Source organism: Mytilus trossulus, chromosome 14 (assembly GCF_036588685.1).
Source record: "Mytilus trossulus isolate FHL-02 chromosome 14, PNRI_Mtr1.1.1.hap1, whole genome shotgun sequence".
Classification (NCBI taxonomy): Eukaryota; Metazoa; Mollusca; class Bivalvia; order Mytilida; family Mytilidae; genus Mytilus; species Mytilus trossulus.
The window spans coordinates 15,051,866-15,076,498 of record NC_086386.1 but is presented as its reverse complement, the minus strand read 5'-3'; the positions used below and the strand labels follow the sequence as shown (position 1 = coordinate 15,076,498).

The following is a 24,633-nucleotide window of genomic DNA, read 5'->3' as shown; positions in this document are numbered from 1 at the left end:
AATGTTGTTGAATATTTCACAAATCCTGTTGAATACATTAAGACTGAAATTGAAACTTTGCAAGATCCAATAAATCATTTTTACTTGGCATTGGCTGTTTTGATTGTTTGTGACAACAGTGTGAAAAAGGATAGTTTTGAGCAAGATAACCACACACATGATAACATGCTAAAGTTTGTGTCGAAAGAGATAGGTTTCGATACCAAGCCAAAAAAACAATTAGTACGTTTGTGTTTAACTGCATTGACTGATTCATATATATCAGAAAACGATTCTTCTTTTGAGTGCCTACATGTGAACTTGTTTAATGTTTTGGCATTTTGCATTGGTCCTAATATAATAAACAGTATTCTTCAATATGGAACTACGTCATTTATAACCGAAAGAATGCAGTTAGAAATAAAAAATAAAAACAACTCGAAGCTTGCAATATTGATACCGAAATCGTCATGGGATCCTTACTTCGAAAGAATGTTATTGGACTTGAAATCAGGGTTACATTATGCATTTAAAGGTAACCATCATGTGTTACCTGAGTTCAGAAAATTACATATTCAATACATGGAATCACATTTAAAAAATGGCCATTTGAAAAAAGGCTCTTATGGAACTACAGTTCTTCATGTTGTGTCTGAAGAAGGGTATGAGGATTATGTTGAATTTTTCCTGGGGAAAAACAAACCACATTTTTTTATCTTCAAAACATTTGCCAATGAACAAGATGATTTAGGCCAAACAGCTTTACATAAAGCATGCGTTAAAGAACATTTAAATGTTGCAAAGTTGTTATTGGACAATAGCATAAACATTAACACATCTGACAATGATGGCAAAACAGCACTCGATATTGCATGCTCTTCAAACTCAATTGATATTGTAGATCTTCTCTTGTCACGACATGCAACTGTTAGTCAGAAAAAAACCGATTTAAAATCTGCACTACATGTTTCTTGCGAAAACAATTATTTACAAATAGTTGACCTCATTTTAAGAAATAACGCAAATCTAAATGAAAGGGATACGCATGGCAATACACCTCTTCATTTAGCGTGTAAGCAAGGACATGTAGAAATTGTCGACTTGTTGTTGCAATACAAACCATCTGTTAATATATCTGATGATAGAGGTCAAACTCCGTTGTATTTGGCTGTAAATGAAAAGAATATTAAGATTGTCAAAATCCTTTTGGAGAAAAATGCAAACACTAACAGTCACACAGATGAGATGAGATTTCCGCTTCACTGTGCTTGTCAACACGGATCCTTGGAAATTGCCAGAATGTTGATTGAACACCATGCATTAGTTGATATCAAGATTCACAACGATTGCACCCCGTTGTATATAGCATGCAGTAATGGTTATCTTAATGTAGCAAAGCTTTTGTTGGAAAAGGAAGCAAAAGCAAATGATCCAAATTTATTTGGAAATACGCCGATTTTAGCAGCATGCAAATACAATCACATAAAGACTGTTAAGTTGTTATTGGATAATGAAGCAGATGTCAACTGTAAAAATAAATATATGATGACACCATTGCATGTAGCATGTAAGAATAACAATATGGATATTGTTCTGCTACTTATTAAATACGGAGCGTTGATAAATGAACATAATAAAAATCATCACACTCCTTTGCTGATAGCTTGTCTTCAAGGTTATCATATTGTTGCAACTGAACTTACGAGACATGGTGCTTCTGTAAACATGGCAAATCAGAATGGTGAAACGCCACTCTATATAACCTGCAAAGAAGGACACGAAGAAACCGTGAAAATGTTGTTAAACGCGGGTGCTAATGTAAATCAGGATACAAACGATGGAATGACACCACTTCACATGGCTTGTAAAGGCGACAGAGAACACATTCTTAAATTGTTGTTAAATGCAGGTGTTGATTTGAATATGGGTTATAGGGATGGGTCGACACCACTGGAAATAATTCAAAAGACCGGAAGAAAGAAGATTGTTTCGTTGGTGTTTCAAGCAAATGAAAGTGTGACTTCAATCGATTCTAATGAGAGGTCATCGCTTTATATGGCTTGTAAAGATGGAAATGATGCAGCTGTACAAGATTTGTTAAGATGAGTGTGTTAATATGAATGAAGCCGATGAAGATGGGATAACGCCGCTGCATGTGGCTTGTAAAGGCGGGAGAGAACAAATTGTAACTTTGTTGATAAAATATGGTGTAAGTGTCAATACGGGAGATAGGAATGGAATTACACCACTTCACTTGGCTTGCGAAGACGGTAATAAAGCAATTGTTAAGTTGCTGTTAGATTCATTTGCAAATGTGAATATGGGGGATAATGAAGGGACAACAGCACTTCACATAGCCTGTAAAAATGGAGACCACAATATTGTTAAGTGTTTGTTAGCTGCGGGTGCCTATGTGAATAAGTATAATAAGAATGGCGTTACACCACTTCTTATTGCTTTTAATAGTGGAAGTGAAGAAACGTTTAACGCAGATTCAAATTTGAGCGTTAAAGGAGTTGCAGATAGCTTTGCAATGGTTCAAAGTACACGTAAAGGCGGGAGAGAAGACATCGTTCGTTTGTTGTTGAATGCAGGTGCGAACGTTAACCCGGACGAAAAAGGTGCTATCATTCAGATAGAGAAAAAGTCTATTTTAGACAATTTTTTCCGAAAATCATAATCAATTTTAATCTCAGCTTTTAATGCTTATTTTCTAAATGTGTTTTTTTTGTATATCGTACAAATCAAATAATTGACTACATGGTTACTAACAAAAACAGAGGACGAATATTTGCACGTTTTGAGTAACTTCCTGCATTTTTTTAGGTAGGGGTGCAGATTAACTACTTAGTATTACAAAATTGGCAATAAGTTAAAATATCATTAAGATTACATAGCATTGTGATTACTTGAAAAATGCATTGGCATATACATGATATAGCTTTTGTTTTATTCTTAGCCTAACATTTCAATTATTAAATCACCATCATTAAATTTAAGTTCTTGTAAATGTCACCCGTGAAATCGAAGTTTATGTATAAAGTATTTTCACGTTTCAATTGAGTTATCCATAATGCCAAACCTACATCGTGTAAATGAATCGGCTTGTCAAAACAATGGATTTTACGAAATATCACAGATCTTCGTGTGAGTAGATAACCGATCAGAATGTGGATCCCCAATGCTCCTCCACTTCGTTTTTAAATTGACTTTTTACAGTTTCTGGTTCTAGAAAACGATACAAAACGGGGGTATGGCGTTAAACATGGTTATCCTGCTACCTGTGAGAAGTTTATTTACATCAACCTACAGTCTTTTCCTTTTTTAATTAAACATTCTAGCATTTGATATATTTCTATTATGAATTACTATATTCGTTGAACCACAAACGTCAAAATCATTCAATCGCGCAGTGGTATTAAAACAAATTTTGGATTCTCATATATTCTACCTATAACTTTTGGACTAGTTTGAATAATGGTCTATTTCTGTAATTTATTCTTACATACTTTTGACTTTTTAACCCTGTATGCTTACATTGCCTATGTAAATTTTAAAACTGTGTGTATGCACATTGAACGACAAATTTATGTGACGCATAAACATTTTCCGACGTCAGACACTCAAATCAATTAATATGTTCGTAGATAGAAGATGTTTTTGTGTTCTGTTAAATTGTCCCCTTTTAAAATTGTTATACGATGATGACTGATGTACCCATATTTTGACTATTTTATTAATTGTGACTGTTTATTTAACGCATCATGTTAATATAACGGAATCTGATGAGACTGTTATTAAAGTGAGAAGGTTAGCGCTATAGAACCAGGTTTAATCCACCATTTTCTACATTTGAAAATGCCTGTACCAAGTCAGGAATATGACAGTTCTTGTCCATTCGTTTTTGATGCGTTTTGTTGTTTGATTTTGCCATGTATTATGGACTTTCCTAATTGATTTTCCTCTGAGTTCAGTATTTCTGTGATTTTACTTTTTGCAATATTTATTGTCAATAATCAGACTTTCTAAATAATACAGTTTTTACTTTGAGGCTACAAGGCTTTAGCGAACTAGAGGCTCTTAAGATCCTGGGTCGCTCACCTGTATTATCTGATACATGACGATCATGTAAAGTAAGGTTAAAATCATAATTTATAGAATAAGATACTATGATAATATCTAAGATAATAGCAAAAATGTCCATAAAATTACTAACTCAGGGGCAGCAACCCAATAACTGGTTGTCGCATTTGTCTGAAAATTTCAGAGCAGATATTTCCAAATCTGATGACATTTTTGCCACCAGCCTGATTTGCTTCCATTTCAGAGATATAAACCAAAAAATGCATTTAACCCACATGAATGTACTATTTTTAGCCATGACTGCCATAAGGATCAAAGGAGTGTTATATATACAAAAGGGATTTCTTACTTTTTAAGATGATTTAGGTTATGTCACAAAGACTGCATATTTGGGAAATAGATTAATAAGCATTATTATGTAAATTAGACATGTTAGATAAATGAGTATTAATGTTATGTAAATTAAATAACGAAAAACAATATATATAAGTTGACCATGTAGTTTGGGATACTTGCTTTATAGTCACGTATTGGACACTGGTGTTATAGACTTGGATTGATATTAGACATGCTGTTTTATTATGTCTTATGAACTTATGTAATTATTGTGATAATTGTGATTGATAACTATATTAAATGCAGATTAATAAACATTATATATTGAACTTTGAATCTGTGTTACGTTAACATGTATTCATATCAAAGCTACCAGCTAGTTCCCGCAACCTAGCAAGATAAATAACCAGGTTAGAAACGAGCATTGTACTGGCCTTGGTTATACGTGGCGGAGTGACCCAGCTTCCCGGTACTAAGGAGGGATACACGTAGGATGCGAACCTCAACTGACCTGAAGACAAGAGTCAGCATATCTCCATTTAGGAAGCAGTGGATTTTCCTGAGTGTGCAGAGGTGAGTCAACTTTTTTTATGATCTTATATAACACCAAATCTTTGAATTTTACTTTATTTTGTAATTAAAGAAGTCAAGATCTTTTAATAGGATTTTCCCTCTAAAAAGACTCAACATGTCTAATTCAGTTTATCCTGACCCCTCCTTAGCTCTAATAGCCCCCCTTTCTAAAAATATTATACATTTGCAATTAGAACAGTTGATTCGTTAGTTGATAGAGGTGCTTCAATTTCTTGTATATCATTAAAATGTTTACAAAAATGTTTGGAAAACATCAAAATACAAAAAAGTAAACAATTTGGAATTTTTACTGCTTGATGTATCAGCTATCCAATTTTAGGAGAAGTAAATGTTGAATTATATATGGATGATTTAATTTAGTTTCAAGAATTAACCGTGCTTGATAATTTGACCTTTAATATAATTTTAGGAATAGATTTTCTTAAAGCTAATAAAGCTCACATTAATTTTGAAAATAATACCTTAGCAATTCAAGAAAATCTGTTGAATGTAACTATAAATAATATAGAGACTATGAATGAATATTATGCACATGTTAAAACTATAGCAGAAGGGGTTATTCCCCTCACTGTGAAAATATTATATACTTGTTACGCTTTCTGTAAGGCATCGCAATGACAGTACAGTAATTCTTGAACCAAACTTTTCAAATGATATTAAAAATTTGGTTGGTTCAAAAGTGTTAGTAAATGTACAAAATGGAAAGGCTTTGTACAGAGTTCAAATTCCTACTGGATTAAACATAACATTATATAGGAATAAGAAAGTAGCCAAAGCTTTTGAAGTAGACAAAAATGGTATTTTTGCCTTAAATGATAATAATTCAATAAATAAATCTATTAAAGCTAATAAATATCAGAAGGTTGAAAAAGAGTTGGGAATAAAAATGAATGAAAACTTAAATGCAAATCAAAGGAAACAGTTAAATGAACTTTTAACAAGGAATAGAAACGTTTTTGCTAAGGACATTACAGAGTTAGGCAAAACTAGTTACCACCATCACATATTTGATACAGGTAATGCACCACCTGTACAATCAATGCCCTACAGGCAAACACATCAAATGAGGCAAGAAACAGAAATAACATATTGATATAATGTTAAAAAATGACATTTTAGAGGAATCAAACTCTATATGGTCGTCCCCAATTGTCTTAGTTCGCAAAAAGAAAAGTGATATGAATGCAAAACAAGAGTATAGGTTCGCGGTAGACTATCGTAGGCTCAATAAATGCACATTATGAACAAAATTTAGTATTCCTAGGATAGATAATGTTTTCGGCACAGTTGCTAAATTCAAAAGCTGTAATATATTCAGTACTGGATCTCATGAGTTGATTTTTGCAGACACCCTTAGATCCAGAAACAAAACACAAATCTGCATTTGTAACACACCAAGGTATTCATAAATTCTAAAGAATTCGTTTCGGGTTAACAAATGCACCAATGGCTTTTCAAATGCTCATGACAAAAGTTTTAAATTAATCGAACTGGAAATTTGCGTTAGTATACAAAGACGACATTTTCATTTTTAGTGAAAATTTTGAAGATCATTTAAAACATTTACAGTTAGTTTTTGACAAATTAGAACAAGCAAATCTTACTTTGCCAAAACGTAGTATCTATTGATATATCTTGAAAAATATAACAAAAATTATAGGTCACCGTGCATTTTTTCAAGCTACAGGACGTGACAAAATGACAAATTTTGTATGGATTATACAGGAAAAAACACCATTTTGTGATTTAGAAACTAAACAAAATGATAGAATTGTTTAATATTTAAGGAAAAGATAGCTTTCAGACAATGCTTTGAGAATATCAAAAGAAAAGATAGGGTCAACCGTACATTTTTTCCGGCTAAAATACAAAATAGGAAAATTCCATGTAGAATCCTTCAGAAAATGCACTGTTTTAGAGTTACCTCCCCTTAAAATGCGAAATTGAAAAAAAATAAAAACAACTAAAAATAATCAACATTTGCAAAAATATTAATATATCTAAGTTATATTCTCATAAATTGTTTTTTTTTAAATGAAAATTCACATTAAATATTTGAATTCCTGCATCAAATTTTGCAAACTTGATAGAAAATTTGGACCTTTGGTTCTCTGTTTTTTACAATCCAAGATGGAGGAAGACACCCATACCACCTTAATCCAACAAAATGTCATTTTGCAAAAGAAGAAGTACACTATTTAGGTCCAATTGTGTCCAAAAATGGTATTACAGTAAACCCTGAAAAAAACATCTGCTGTGCAAACATACCCAATACCTAAAAATATCAAACAACTACGCAGTTTCTTAGGATGATGCAATTATTACAGGAAATCTGGGCACAATTACTAAAAAATTGTAACTCCACTTACACAATTAAGTCAGAAAAATAAGAAATACATCTGGACACAAGATTGTCAAGGAGCTTTTGAAACATTGAAGCACAGCCTTGACTCAGCTCCAATCTTAGTGTTTCCGGACTTTGAGAAACCATTTGGTTTGTCAGTGGATGCTTCAGATTATGCAATTGGCTATGTCCTTGAACAATTATATCCAAACACAAAAAATGAACATGTCGTAGCTTATGGTGGTATATCTCTGAATAAAAATGAACAAAAATGGCACATCAATGAAAAAGAAGGGTTAGCACTTAAAGAGGGAATTAAACATTTTAATCAATATTTGGCCACACACAAATTTACATTTTATACAGATAATATAACTGTTCGCTGGATAGATGCAATAAAAAATATACAAGGAAGACTGGGTAGATGGGCACTTGAACTTCATGGATATGACTTTGAAATAATGCATAGACCTGAGAAGAAAAATAAGCAGATGCCCTGTCAAGAAAATAGTATGAAAAGATAGGCCCAGAAAATTTTCTGCAGTCTGAAATTGAACAAACAGTTACAGCTATGATCATGAGCAATAAGAAGTACGAACTCAGAACATTTGATTACATAGGAGATGACGAACAGCAACCAAACATTCTTACAATAACAGATACTGGTAATGAGGATGATGAAACATTAGAAAACATTGACCCAGAACAGTTTAAGAAACTTAAAACATTGCGGCACCTTCAGAGACATTTCCCAGATTTTGTTGAAAGCTTTAATTACAAATTAGATGGCCAAGTACCTGAGGAAAGACAGAAAGCTAGACGACTGGATGCGAAAGCTTTCCGTTACGAAATTGATAATGGCATAATTTATCATTTTGTAATGCAAGATCGAGAAGCTTACCAAAAGGACAAAACATGGTCAAGCAGTAAGCCTTACCAAGAACCCTACGGAAGGAGTTACTAGAAGCTTTCCATGACAATGTTGTTGGATGTCACCAAGGAGAAGAAAGGACATATGAAGCTGTGCGTCAACGAAATTACAAGCCAAATATGTACACTGATATAAAGACATGCATTAAGACATGTGAAATCTCTCAAAGATCTAAAAGAGACACACACAGCCATCCAGTACCGCTTAATCCAAGTATTTTCCAGATGGCATATGGATATTTTAGAACTGCCAGAGACTCCAGAAAAATATCGCTATTTGCTGTTGGTAGTTGATATAGGATCTAAATGGTGTGAAGCTTTTCCCATGAGAACAAAAAAAAAGCAACAGAAGTAGCCAACATCCTGTTTAGAGAGATAATTGCCCTTTTTGGTGCACCACGCTGTATTGTATCTGATCAAGGAGCCAATTTTCTTTCCAAGCTTGTTGAAGCTTTATGTGAGCTTCTCCAAATCAAACGCCACTATACAAGTGCATATCATCCACAAACAAATGCAGCATGTGAACAGATGTACTCATTCATTGTCCAATCATTGAGAGCTCAACTAGAAAAACAGACTAATTGGCCAAACTATATAGCACCTATAATGATGGCTTATAGAATGACACCAGCTACTCAGTCTAATCAGTACTCACCTTTCCACCTTCTCTGTGGACAAGAAATAAGAGCACCTATTGATGTTGCCTTAATTCCAAAGTCAACAATGTCTAAAAATCATAGAGAATACCTCAATAAATTTATTAATGACCTCCTATTGACAAGGGATGTTGCTGCAGAAAACAAAACAAGAGCACAAGCAAAATACAAAACACAGCATGACAGAAGAGCAGTAAAACCCACATATTTACCTGGTGATAAAGTAATGCTATTTTGTAAAAAGGTTAAGAAAGGACTCAAAGTCCAAAATTAAAAGTTAGGTGGACAGGCCCATTTACAATAACAGATCTTGGATCCCAAGACTGTAATGTTTTTAAACTAAGAAGGGACAGCAATAACAAAATCTCAAAGAAATTAGTTAATGCAAGTCGTCTGAAAGTATTTAACAGTAAAACAGACCGCCCTGACTACCTCCTAGATGACACTGATGATCCATTTGAAGAAGATGAGGATGATGAAGGTGAAAATAAACAAGTTCAGAATGAAGGCCATGAAAATCAAGACACAAAATCTAATTCTCAACCCAAAAATGCATCCAGAAATAATAAAAACAAACATTGTCAATCAAAACTTTCAAAGCAAAATAAAGCAGTGCCTCCTGACAATTCAAGAGAAAACAAACAAAATACAAACAAAACTGCTCAACAAGCTACAACAGAAATACAAATTACACCTGATGATGTTGAAAAGTTTATATCATCGGCATGGGTAAACAAGAAACTATGCTACAAAATGAAAATTTAAAACATGTCAAAAACTGAATGGGTACACCAAGATAAAATCCCAGAGAATATGAGAAGAGAATTTCATGAAAACAGAACGCATACTGGTAAAAAGAGAAAAAACTATTACTAGGAAACAAACATAAATTTTTTGAATCTTCAAATGAACCACAAAATGTAACTGCAATAGACCAAAACAGTGATGTTAAATATAAACAAAGACTAAAAAAAAATTGGGATAAATTTCCAGTGCAAGCTGTAAAACTGGAAAATAACAGATTTTCCGTCAAAACCATATTGAGAAATAATAGAATATCACATTATCAACCCTTACACAGAGTAAATGAAGAAGTTCAGCAAGCTTTTACAAACTTTCTTGATTATTTTTATGGTGACCAGTTTTATAACATTATGCTGACCTTTACAGGCAATTCACAAAGAAAAGATATTGGACCAGCATGTTTTGTTAAAGGCTCTCACATTACACATTTTAAAATAGAAAATGTCCCAAAATGTTTCATACACTATGGGTAAAAACATATTTATGATCTAAAGTTGGTACCGTTTGAAACTTGTCCCCCAGGACTTCCAAAAATTTTCCAAAATAAATATGAAAATGATGTTATAACTAGATATTCAAGTAGTATTATACATGTTATAAACATAAATAAATGCATTGCGACAATTTTCTTTTGCATTGTTAAAAATTACATTTTCCCGCGTTTCAACGAATAGCAGGAAACATTTGTATTAACGATGCGTATGCATTTTCTTATTATTTTGAAAGTCTTCACTTTCTACCCAACAGTCGTAGTGTCAGGATATGGACACCGGGTTAGATTCTCCGATTCGGGAAACCATTTCAAACGAGGTTAAAATGTGTCATCGCTAGTTCTCAACAGGACATATTGAACAATATGAGCGCACTGATGGACTCAAGATTGTATCGTTTACAATTCAACATTCAACAGTCTCAGTTTGATATTTCCAACGCACAGATCAGCAAATTTGAGTCGGACAATTATAAGTTTCAAAGAAAAGGCAATGAAAATGAGTTTCGACACAGTGTGAAAGTAATTTCCAAGTTAACGGAGGCCCGTCTCTTGCTGGATACTCCTGATGTCAGTATCGCCAAAGTAGCCGCGGCAGTGGACAAGATATCGGAAGGTATAGACTTAATTTAAGAGCGCCAGAAGCTTATTAAGTTAGCGGATTCTACCGAGTTAGGAAGGCGTGTTGTGCAGGAACACATTACAAATCCCATAGCAGACGATTCTGAGGACGAGAAACGTATGAATAGAGCCTAATCTAGAGCTGAAAGAAAATCCAAAGCGGAAAAGGCGAAAAAGCGTCCAAGACCATTTTCATATAACAAAGACAGGAGCTCTGAAGACAAGAACTCAAACTACAAGCCTGGTAGATGTTTCACTTGAGGAAACAGAGGCCATTTGAGTGACAATTGTTTACAAAGTAAGAAGTCAAAGATAAGTACATCAAATTATTACCTTTAAATAACGATTTGTTATCTTCTGAAGCAAAGATAAATAGTGTTAGTTTTAAATATACATGTACTAGTGTGCCTTCTGTCTCAATAACGAGCAAATACGACACACAAAACAAGAATGTAACGACTGAACAGTTGTCATCTGATAATGTTTTATACTTACCTGGCACAACTGTAAGTAGATCAGGTTAGATAAATGGAAATAACTGATAATCAATACATTCTCGGCATAATCGAGAACGGTTACAAATTACTGTTTAGAACAGAACCTGACCGTGTACATATTAAAAACAACAAATCTTCATTAGACAACAAAGATTTTGTTTCATCAGAAATTTAAACCTATTGAAAAATGTTGTATTAAAGAAGTAAGTACTATACCGTATGTCGTTAACACTCATACGGTAGCCTTCAACAAATTGAGTAGACCCAGACTCTTCCTGGACTGTCGTCACAAAAATCCACACTTATATAAATAAATTTGGTGTATTTACTGTCTTCTGATTGGTTAGAATTATTAGTTTTATTTTCAATGTTGTCAAATTTTATGGCGACACGCCCACTCTGACGTTGTATTTTCATACGCCAACTTCTGTGTACGTTGTTATTGTTAATAAAAATAATATATAATGAATGGCAATAATTTATTTTGATTTTAACTATTTTTGACTCTTCACATTTTAGGCGAGTGACTTAAACCATAAAATTAAATTTTTAATGCACCTACCTAACACACGACTAAATTATATATCATTTTAAAGCTACACATCTGTACTATCTGTTTTGCCCGGTCGTACAAAATTCGTACAGTGCAATTTCCGTCAAATCGAGATCAAAGGCCAAGGACGAATAAGTGCATATTTTCAAAGATTTCAGCCTGATTGCATTATATGACTTTTATATACTTAATTCACATATGCAAGCAATTTAAACTTTTAGTAGAGTGACTAACAGTCATTATTCAAATGCATGTTTTAATATTCAAAGCGTGTTTTTGACAGAGCACATGTTTCCTGAAATTCGAGGAAAAGTAAACAAAATGTGTGAAAACCCAAATTTTTCTTTTTGGTGCAACTGCTAATCACTTTAAACTAAGTAATACCCTGTAATGACTATCAAAGAAGTTTTTGACATCATAAAATTTCCTAAAAGTATGCTTACTTCTAATCAAACAGCAAATCATAACAACTCATACAGTTGCCCAAAATTCCGCCATCTGCGAAAACATTGCTTTTAAGAATTTCTTCCTATCTAAACATTGTATGTGGTCAATATAATATTTAATAAACAAATTCTTAAGAATCTGAAAAAATTAGAGTAAACAAATATGTGCGCGAATCATCTTATTGCTTGAAATACAGGGGGTGAAACTAAAAAATTGCAATCTGCATTGTAACTACTAGTCTGAAATAAACTTATTTTGACTTTTCTAATTGTTTGATTTGTAGCTTCATTATAGATATTGATGTAGTGAAAAACCTTTTTATTAATTTTATGTGAATTAAAAATTTAGACCAAAATAAATAAAAATAAATTGATGAAAATTTAATTTTCAAAGAAGTTAAAAAAACCTAGTAAACACATTATAAAACTTGATTTCCTGATTGCTTGAATTGCGTTGTTCATTGTTTACATGTATTAATTCAAAAGATAAGAATAATTTTGAAGAAAAAATATCCATTTATACGCAAAGATTCTAGTTACAACTAGACTTCCTGAATAGCTTGAATGACTAGTTCATTTTTCAAACGAGAATGACTTTATGCAAGAGCTTCTGATGACAACTGCAGAGAAGCTATCATTATCTTGAAACTTCACTTTCCACTATGTAGAGGATGTCATCTCACTAAAGAGTGCAAAATTTGTGACAATGTTGGACTCGTATTTTCCATTGAAATTGGAAATAAAATACCCAACAGATATAGTTTACTCCATCACGTATCTTGAAATCGATGATGAGGGTTGGTTGAGAAAAAGTTTTACGACAAGAGAAATGTGCATAAAACAACCCATAAAACCACCCCTTACTAAAAAATTATAAACTTCTCATTTCCATCTAACAACATTATAGCAACGCCTGCATATCTATACTACTAAAGGAGGAGACCAATTTCATTGAGCCGCAACTCCTTTGAAATAAAGGCAACTATAGTATACTGCTTTTCAAAAGTAATCAATCGATTTACTAGTAACTGAAATAAATCCGGGTCACAAAGCAAAAACTAGGGAAACGCATCAACTATAAGAGGAACACAACGATATAACAGAAACACTGAACTGCTACAAAAAAACTCACGCCAACATACAAAGAAACAGATTATTCGATACCAACTGTCATATGCCTGACTTGGTACAGGACATTTGAAGAAAAATTGTGGCTTAAACATAGTTCTAAACCAGAGTTCAAATGCAAAGTTGAAATCAGCCCTTTGAAAATTTCATGGACGCCACTACTAGTTGGTTGACAATTATGAGATATCTGTTTCGCCAGATGACGACTGATAAGTTCCATCGACGTAACCAAATTGCCGTCATCTCTGCCGTGAATGTCACCAACCGAATAAGGCTTGGCACCGAGTTAGGAAATACATGAGCCACACGACGGGTAAAAGAGAGCAGTTGTGTAGTGGTAAGTGCATCGAACTACTAACCCAAAGGTTCCAGGTTTGATTCCCGTTCCGTGATGGAAATTTCAGGGACGGAATTTACGGCTCTTCCTAGATACCATTTGTGAGTATAGCCTTAAGGAAACAATGAAAGTCCGTCGGAAGTTGACGATAAATGGCTGAGTCGTGTAAAGAGAGAGCCATATCTTTTGCACGTTAAACACACGTTTGTAGATTTAGAAAAAGAGCAGACTAATGCCGCTACAAGGCAGCACTTGCACACGCAAAGTAGAAAGAGATTAATTTAAGTTGCAAACGTGTTTCCCAATCCACTATAAATAAATATGTTTAAACTAAGACGGTTGTCACATGTGGAACATAATCTGGCTACCCTTTTAGAGCCCTTGAGTTCACTAAAAAAATTTGGGGAGATTGTGTTACTCAATCTGTAGCTTTATATGTTGTGTTTTGTATACTGTTGGTTGTCTTGTTCGTTTGTTGCCCGGCTTTGTCAGTACGTTTTATTTATGAGTTTGGTGTCCCTATAGTATATTTTGTCACTATTCAAGTAGTAAAAGGTTTTAAAATGATATATCAGTGTAGCTAAATGTATCATGATAACGATTTGGTTATATATATATCTGAAGAGACATTTATTGTCGAAATCCGGATCTGGTGTACTAAAATATATTGACACCGTATGTTTGTGGCATAACATCGCCGCGGCCACAAGTTTAAAACGTTTTTCTGTTTAGTATTAAATTTATTTGAAAATCCATTTTGTTATACTTGTGATCAATTTTATTTGGCAATCGCCAATGGCAGTCAGCAGGGTTAAAGAACATCAGTTGTTCAACCTGTTAGTCAAATGCGTTTTGTTTAAATATACTTTTTCACTTTTTTGGTCTTTTGAAAATGTTGTTTGTGCTGTTTTTAGACCCTTCTACAGCGAAATTTGTTTAACATGCACACGTATAAAAATTGCGGTTTTTATCCAACGCAATCATAGGTTTGAACGTAGTTTTCAATTTAGACTCGTTTATATTTTTTGTTGGGCTTTGTACCATATTTTCCCTCCGGTTTATATGATCCGTTCATCCTATATTGACTCTTTAAATTCAAGAGTTTATCTAAAAATGAGGGTACTTTTTCTAAAAATGAGGATACTCTTTCTAAAAATGAGGATAATCTTTGTATGGCCTTCCAAATTCCGTTTCGATCCCTAACATCACTGAAGAGACATTTATTGTCGAAATCCGGATCTGGTGTACTAAAATATATTGACACCGTATGTTTGTGGCATAACATCGCGGCCACAAGTTTAAAAAGTTTTTCTGTTTAGTATTAAATTTATTTGCAAATCCATTTTGTTACATCTTGTGATCAATTTTATTTGGCAATCGCCAATGGCAGTCAGCAGGGTTAAAGAACATCAGTTGTTCGACCTGTTAGTCAAATGCGTTTTGTTTAAATATACTTTTTCACTTTTTTGGTCTTTTGGAAAATGTTGTTTGTGCTGTTTTTAGACCCTTCTACAGCGAAATTTGTTTAACATGCACACGTATAAAAATTGCGGTTTTTATCCAACGCAATCATAGGTTTGAACGTAGTTTTCAATTTAGACTCGTGTATATATATATATATATATATATATATATATATATCACCGTGAGCAAATAAGGTTACTTAGTATTTTCGCGGATATTTGTCTTATTGCGTTTATCTTCTTCACTTTACTTTGAGGTGTTTTTTGGCCGATTTTCATGACTGCAACTTAATGATTTAAAGTAAAAAAAATACCAAAGGGACAATCAACATCTAAAACCATGAATCAAATAAAGTTAATTAAAACCATGAACAAAATTAAATTAAAGTCCAAGAGACGAACAACAGTCCACAAAACACAGCATACCATGAAAACAGTCACTCCTAAAACAGCAAATGATCTTCTAAGTTAAAGAAGGGTATTTAACTTTGTTATTTTGTTATTATACACTGCTTATAGTTTTTTACATCCACAATGACGTGCTTTTGTATTAAAAAAGCTTATTTAGAAATTTCTCAAAGCATCTTTTATTCAAATTTTAAAAGCGATTAAACTTTTAAACACATTTAATATGATTTAATATAACACGATTTTAAACTAAATAAGAAACAGCCGCATTTCATTTAGTTCGTTTATATCCCGCTCTAGACAACCAAGTGTTTCTAACCAAGGTTTCTTATTTCAATGTTGCCTACGATTTAGTAGCAAAGTCATGTTTGCATTTAAACATAATTACAAAAAGTAAAAAAAGTTTGACTTAGTAAAAAACAGTTTAACCTCAATTACCTCGCATATATTATGTGCTAACTTTAAATATCACTTCTTTTATTATGAAATCTCATTCTCCTCCCTTATATTCACAATTAGCGATGTGCTATTTTAACATAAATTAACAAAGTGATCGCTATTTGAAGATGGTAGATTTTTGGGCAACTGCAAACACTTCAATAGAAGACTGTTCCATGAACAAAAATAAATAATAACATCTTTAAATTACAAAAAAAATATTCCTTGACCTAAAATGTAACATTTATCTTTTTTTTTAGCATACGAATATCGATTCCCCAAGCTATATTTTGCTTTTTGAAAAAAATATCATTTTTTTAGGATTTGTGATAAATTTCAATTTTCGGGAAATTTTGCGCATCGAATTTCTTATTTGTTGTTTGATTTGGAAATTATGTATCATGTTCCATAAAGTTCATATGATTGTTTGCAAAATTTTAGGCTACAAGAATTAGAAAATAGCGTTATATTTAATAATCGCAAAAATTGGAAAAAAAAATTCATGACTTTTAACCTTTATTTAACAGAAAATGCACCGTACGATTTTTTTACGACCGGGCAAAACAGAAAGTACAGATTATCAGCTTTCGAATGATATATAATATAGCCGTGTGTTAGGTGGGTGCATTAAAGTCGTCAACTAAGCGTCTTTTTGAAATAAGTCACTCGCCTATTTTACATAATCCGCTTCGCGGATTATTCAATGTGAAGAGTCAAAAAAACGTTTAACGGTTCAATAAATACAAATTAAATGATAGCCATTCATTAATTAAATACAGGTTTAAATACGAAGATTGTAAAGTCGCTAGAGAACTTTTCAATGAAAACGAGATATTTAAAGAACATCAACAGTATTTGGGTTTTTCATGGCTTTTTGATAATACAGTAAAATATTATGTGTTTGCTGTTCTACCCTTTGGAATTTAAAACCGCAGGATATATTTTTTCAAAAGTTTTGCGAGATGTTGTTGAAGATTTCAGATCTCAAGGCAAGAGATTAGGCGGGCGATAAAGATTTTTGATATCTCATAAAAAATCGCAGTGGTTTCCTATTCAAAAACTAGATTGGCTAGGTTTCACTAGGAACACCAAAAATGGTTGCATATTTGTCAAGGAAGAAAGGATAGAAAAAATAGATTTTGTTTTGCATTTTGATTTGTTTCAAGTGACTAATGGAAATTTTTTATTTAGAGCTAGATTTATAGCAAGTATTGTTGGTCAGCTTATTTCCATGCACGCCATTTTTGGCAATGTAGTACGTAGAAATACTAGATTTCTTTCTGATTGTGTTGTCTAAAGCCAGTTGGCAAGCTTGTGTGACAATAACGCACAAAGCGTTAAGCGAATTAATGTACTGGAATCTTCACTGTAGAAATATAAATACAGTAGGTGCTAATATAAGCACGGTAACAGTCGCTACTTTGTTTGACTGTGAGATTTTTTGTGACGCCTCAGATGTGGGCTTTGGTGGTTATACTACACCTTTTACTAAGTCTCATTTTGAGAATTTTGAAACATTTGGTAATTGGACCGAATCAGAAATGGGTGAAAGTTCTACATGGAGAGAATAAGAATATGTAAGAAGGGTATTTAAGACATTAAAAAATGTCACTGAAAACAAAAAAAAATAGAATTATTCCGATAACAAGAATGCTGAGCATATTGTGAAAGTAGGTAGCAAGTAATTGAAATTACAATCAATTGCTTCCTCTATTCTTGATTTTTGCGAAGTTCAAAAGATTAACTTAACACCTAATTGGATACCAAGATCTAAAAATAATGATGCAGATTATCTGAGCAGAGTCATGGATCATGACGATTGGGGAATAGAAACCTCATATTATCGTTATTTGTGAAATTTATGGGACATTTGTACTGTAGAAAGTTTTGCTACACACTCTTACTCTCAGTGTGAGAGATTTGATTCAAAAGTATGGTGTCCACGGAAAGAAGATGTAGATGCTTTCACTCAGTTTTGGGGTAATGATGTAAACTGGCTTGTACCACCACCTATCTTAATAACTAAGACTCTTAATAAATTAAAACAAGACAAAGCAAAAGGAACACTGATCGTTCCCGGGTGGACTTCTGCTCCTTATTGGCCTATTTTACATAGATATGGTGAATTTTTCGATTTTGTAAGAAACATTTATTATTTACCTCAGAATTATTGTACCGTCAAATGGGCAGGGAAAACGGTGTTCTCAAAACAGGGGTCACACCGTGCTAAAATTTTGATTGATAGCTATGAGGCTAGCGTTTTGATGTAGTAATTCTATTTTGCAGGAATAGGATTGAGGCAGAATGTCGGAGCAGCTGTGTAGGCAAGCAGAGTTTCTAAATACCATATTCTTTATGATTTAACCGGAAAGATGTCGTCATTTCTTCTCGACACAAGAAATGGTGATACGAACAAGGCATACTTTTCAAGTTTTAACAGATGGAGCACATTTATCATGTCCAGTCAGTATTTTGAAGACTTATATTAATTTGGCTAAATTGAACCTGAATTCAGTTTTTTTTTTTACATATTTCGACCTATATTTAGGCACAGGTCTATAGCTAAACTTATTTACTTAGTTACACAGCAGCTAGAGAAAATATATTGAAGACTGAAACTAATCGCATCTACGTTGAATTTGGGATTACATTTCTTGTTAGCCGGTAAGGCAACCGCTGCTGCTACTTCAGAAGTTAATGAACGATGCATTAAAAAGCATGGCAGATGGAAGTCTGAGAGTAGCAAAGACGTCTATATTGCTGACATTTTAGAAAAGAGAAAAAAGTAAAAAACATAAAAATACTGAACCCCGAGGAAATTTCAAAAAGGAAAATCCAAATTCAAAAGGCAAAATCAAAAGTCCAAATACATCAAACGAATGGATAACAACTGTCATATTCCTGACTTGGTACAGGCATTTTCTAATGTAGAAAATGGTGGATTGAACCTGGTTTTATAGCTAGCTAAACCTCTCACTTGTATGACAGTCGCATCAAATTCCATTACATTGTCAACGATGTATGAACAAAACAAACATACTCAAAAAGTAAAAATGTCAAAAATAGGGGTACAGCAGTCAATATTGTGTTACCATCTTAATATCACTATAAAAACAACAAATGTAACGAAGAATCACAAAAAGGCATACATCAAATTTAACATACTAATTTTGCTTTTCTTGTACCACTTAATTTATGTATATAAAGTCTACCCGTAAAGGAAAGAAGGTTTTTATCGAATACAGGACATCTCGGCACACTACAAACTCGGGTCATGTTAAACTCGGCATAGTACAAACTCGGCCTATACAAACTCGGCACATTACCTATACAAACTCGGCACACCAATGAATATATTTATGGAAATGGTTTATAAAAAGAAATTTTATATAATAATTACGATGAGAATAAGATAACATTTCTTTTTTAAAATAGGTGAGAAATGGAACAAATTATAGGACAAAAAGTCACAAGTAAGTTCCGTGACATAAATAAGAAAACACTTGATATAAAAAAAAAAATGTGTTTTACTTTTAAAGCAAACTTTTAATGAAATTTTACTTAATAAATATCAATAAGAATAAAAAAGTTGTTTATGCCTAAAATCTTATAAATGTTCATTTCTCAAGGCTAATATACCTAAAATGTTCAAATAGATATGCTATGTGTATTTTTAAAAGGTGATGCAGTGACCTAGGCAAAAGTGATGCCCTCGTTTTTTGCTTATCTAGATTGAATGTCTTAAAACTAATGCACATATTAATGAAAACATTCAGTTACCAGAAGGATAAAAACTTCCGGAGCAACTGAGATAACCCCTAGATTTTGGTTGGGTTCGTGTTGCTTATTCTTTAGTTTTCTATGTTACTAGAACACACCCGCAAAATCGGGCATTCAGAGCGTAGTTTAAAGTATGTAAAGTGTTGTTGGAAGAATTTTGTAAAATATTGAATGACTGGAGAATTTCAGCAAAAGTATCATAAGTCATAGGTTATTGGGGACAGGAAAATGCTATTTTTTAATCCCTCCTCCTTTATTTACAATATTCCCAATTTTTGGTTTCTATCAATTTAATATGAACATATGATTTAGTATGTTATGAACATTCAAGTAAGGAGCCTGTAGTTCAGTGGTTGTTGTTTGTTTATCTGTTACATATTTGTTTTTCGTTCATTTTTTTTGTACATAAATAAGGCCGATAGTTTTCTGGTTTGAATTGTTTTACATTGTAAGTTCGGGGCCTTTAAAAGCTGAGTATGCGGTATGGGCTTTGCCCGTTGTTGAAGGTCGTACGGTAACCTATAATTGTTAATATCTGTGTCATATTGGTCTCTTGTGGAGAGTTGTCTCAACATGGCAATCATACCACATTTTCTTTTTTTTGTATTTCGTTCATTTTTTGTACATAATTACGGCCGATAGTTTTCTGGTTTGAATTGTTTTACATTGTCAGTTCGGGTCCTTTTAAAGCTGAGTATGCGGTATGGGCTTTGCCCGTTGTTGAAGGTCGTACGGTAACCCATAACTGTTAATAACTGTGTCACATTGGTCTCTTGTGGAGAGTTGTCTCAACATGGCAATCATACCACATCTTCTTTTTTTTTTGTATTTCGTTCATTTTTTTGTACATAAATAAGGCCGCCAGTTTTCTGGTTTGAATTGTTTTACATTGTCAGTTCGGGGCCTTTTAAAGCGGAGTTTGCGGTATGGGCTTTGACTCATCATTATGTTAAGGATGGAAAAGAGTGGCCGTTTCTACGTGTCTCTCGGGTGATATAGTTGTTAGTTTGATATTTACGACCAAGAAAAAAATAACCAGAAACAACACTTCTTACAGTTTTCAATAATTCTCATGACTGATAAAATTTAAATGTAATCGACAGCATTTCTGATAGACCTGTCAGGATTTTAAATCATCAGATCACTAGAAAAAAACAACAGTCTGAACAGCTTGTAAAGAAATTATGGTTTATATGGAAAGATTAAGTGTTTGAGATTTGTCGAGTTTTCCATAATCGAATGATTTTGTTTAAATATATCATGTTCATATCTTCTTACATATATTTATCAATCATACTTTTTTTTGTTAGGTTTCATCCTTACTTAGCGTATACCATGCATCTCTTATTTTTATTGTGTCATCAGTGTAATTTTATTGGAGTAACATGTAGTAAAATTTCTCTGTCTTTTCATTAATTTTCTGCTATATCTACTTATAAAATTCACTTTCAATTGTTGAGTTAACGAAAAAGTCGTTGGACATTTTTCTTATTCCAGCTTAATATGCAGCCATTAGGTCAAATAAAATTTGGAAAAAAAACGGCTATACAAAAAATCGACACGTCATGTCGTTGTTCCTGCTAAGAATCAAAAAGATCAAAGAATAAGACTTTTGAAATTGGATCAATATACAAAATAGTTAGAACAGTTTTTCATAGATGTAACGTTGGACATCTGTTTTTTTCACAAAGCTTTGTTGTCTTAATCCTCAAATATACTAGATATTACTTAGTATATGATAAGAGCTGTAAAAACATAATTTCAAACATACATTGAATTTGTTTTAATATTGGTAATGTTTTCTAACATTTTTATTTTGTTTTGTTGATGAAATTTCGAAAATTCTGTTTTTAATTCTAGGGGTTGTAGGAACATCGTGCCCAACGTTTGAAAGTAGTAATAGAGCAATCAATACTTCCATTCACCCTTTTAACAAAAAGCCTTGATTGGTTGCGTGTAAGTCCTGATATAATTTCAAATATTAATCTTGCATTAAACAGTCCTTTATTCCCGTTTGAATGGTTTTACACTAGTAATTTTGGGGCCCTTTATAGCTTGTTGTTCGGTGTGAGCCAAGGCTCCGTGTTGAAGGCCGTACTTTAACCTATAATGGTTTAATTTTTAAATTGTTATTTGGATGGAGAGTTGTCTCATTGGCACTCACACCACATCTTCCTATATCTCTTTATATCAACCTTTACTGCCATGACAGCATGATTACGGTTGATATCATGGTAAACTTGGATGGGTTCTATAAAATAAATAAGTTTCTCACAGAAGGTAACAAAAAATTTTGCAACGATGCAATACATTAAAATTTACATTATAAATAAATATCTTTAAGCAATGAATTCAAATAGCAAAAGTTATGCAATAAACAAATATACAAAACCTTTAAATAGACTTATTAAAAGAGGGTATAGTTACGATACTGTTGTCAGGTCATTAAAGATTGAATATTTTGGCTTAAACATTGATTCACTGATAGGGTCTTTGCATCGGAACTAAACACATTTATTTCTAAAAAAAACAGTTGTTGGCATGACACGGGTTATGTTCTTCTCATATATTTCATGATAGTATGATACTTAACCCCTAAAGGGAGGGATTGTACCTGATATTCATATGATGAAGACATAATCTTTCAATCAGTTTAATTGAGGTCTGGAGCTGGCATGTCAGTTAACTGCTGAATAGAAAATTAATGAAAAGAGTGAGACAATAATAATATCTAACAAAAGTACAAATTTTTCCTCATTGTTCGTGAGTTCAAATATTGCTGATTCAATAACATCTTCTCTACACAGTCGTTTTTCAAACGGTAGCCATTTTGTCCAAGTTGATATTTCATTTTTCAAAGCAGTTAACGCTTATTTTCTATAGTTGACCAAAACAAAAGTGAGATACACGAAAAGTAAAAAATGCCAAGATTCTTTTCTTATTAACTGCATGTTTAGGTCTTACAGGAATACAATGCTTCCACACATTACAAAATGGTAGCCAATTTGTCCACACGTCTGAAAACGTCTAAAATCCTAAAGACGCTTATTTCCGACGTTAATACATGTGCTAAAGTGTCAATTAAGAAAAAGAAGTTGATGATTACTGCCGAAAAGAAAAGAATAGTGCATGTTGCTACATAGTGGAAGATATTAGCAAGTAAAATGGAGTGATTTGTGCAAATGATGATACAAGCATGAAAATTAGAACGAAGCATAATTATTAAATACTTTTTAAGAAATAACTGCTGGCCATAAAAAAAAATAAAAAAAATAAAGATGGCCACCACTATATCTAAAATGGCTTTTTTTTCCAGGTTTAAAATACCTATTTTCCTGGAAAACATTTTCTTTGACCTTCTTTTAGAATAAAAGATTATCAGATTTGGTGGCTACCTTCTTTTCATGTGACATATATACTAGAAATGAATAGTTTGTATGTTCAGGGTTTGCGCATGCGCGCAAATGTTATAAAATTCACACAAAAACTTTTCATTATATACTTAGCAATTTTGGATTTTTAATGACGTTATGAATTTGTTTGATATCATTTTTAAGGTTATGATACACATGCGTTTAACAATTTCGCGCATGAGCAGACTAATTATAGACATAAAGAGAGATCGTAGTTCATAATACAGATGAGGATTTGGATTTTGTTAACATATCTTTGTCATCATTTCATTTTTCTAAACATCTATGCTCTTCTGTTCAAGTTCGTGTAACTTTTATGATACCACTGTTTGAAAACAGGTCCGTTCAGGTGCAATGATCAAGCATTCATTGAATAAGGGGGAAAAGGTTATTAACTTTCTAAATCCCGGGCAACCATAGTTATAGCTGCAAATCAACCACTTTGGTATTGGCTAAGTAATTTTAGTGGGAATGGCCAGATTTGTACGCAGAAGATAAGTTTATTGTTATGTTTGGTGGATTGTCCATTACAATGACTTGTTTTAAAAGTCTGAGTGAAATATTGCGTGGTAGTTGATGGACATGTGCCCTCATTGAAGCAGATATTGCAACACCTAGAATGGCAGATTCTTTTTATATATGTTCAAATGTAATAAGAACTCAACACGCACATCGACGATAGCATGCGTTTTGCTTAAATCGATAATGTCAACTTATAAACGTGTAAACGCAGAACATATAACCCATGACCGTGACGTTTAAATATTTGATCAACTGGTGTAAGTAAAGAGAGTCATTGCGACCACAGTTTAATTTCTGGTGTTCAATTATGAATTAAGAACTTCTTGTGCTTTCGGTTGTACGCCCAATTCACAAGTCAGATATCGTACTTTACAAACAGTTCTTTCTAAGCAGGATACGTATTTTGTTTGTCTTGATCATGTTGATTGTGCTCGATAGTTACCGATGGCGATCAATTTCCGAGGTATGGCATTCCTTCACGAACATCACCCACGGGTGGCAATCGAATTTGCAAGTGGTAATTTTACTTTGTGTAAGACCAGATAGTTGTTTTATAATGTCACAACTTGTCAGGCATAAACACAGAATAATGCAATTGTGAAGAGCGATGTTGGTGCCATACGTTTAACCGAATATCCCTTTAGGACGACGGATGGTAGCTGGACCAGAAGTCAGTAGACCGGTATATGAATTTTAAGATCTAGTGGTTTGATTCATTCTATCGCAGATAAACGACATCATGAAGACTCTACAATACATAAAAGTATTTCTTCAAAAAACTTCAAAGGCTTCCAAAGTGATGAACTACTTT

At 33.0% G+C, this 24,633-nt stretch overlaps 2 protein-coding genes across 2 annotated transcripts; both read left to right on the top strand.

The window, feature by feature from the left end:
• Positions 1–471: 471 nt before the first annotated feature.
• On the top strand, positions 472–2,085 carry LOC134697501 (ankyrin-1-like). The gene has a single exon (XM_063559781.1). The coding sequence runs from the start codon at positions 472–474 to the stop codon at positions 2,083–2,085; it is 1,614 nt and encodes a 537-aa protein (XP_063415851.1).
• A 7-nt stretch (positions 2,086–2,092) lies between these two features.
• Positions 2,093–2,659, top strand: LOC134697500 (integrin-linked protein kinase-like). Its single transcript, XM_063559780.1, has one exon. It carries the CDS (start codon positions 2,096–2,098, stop codon positions 2,657–2,659), a length of 564 nt encoding a protein of 187 aa, XP_063415850.1. The 5' UTR covers positions 2,093–2,095.
• Positions 2,660–24,633: the final 21,974 nt, after the last annotated feature.

Excerpts from the sequence above, each read along its gene's own strand:
- LOC134697501 (XM_063559781.1), top strand. The coding sequence starts at position 472 with ATGTTATTGGACTTGAAATCAGGGTTACATTATGCATTTAAAGGTAAC.
- LOC134697500 (XM_063559780.1), top strand. The coding sequence starts at position 2,096 with ATGAATGAAGCCGATGAAGATGGGATAACGCCGCTGCATGTGGCTTGT.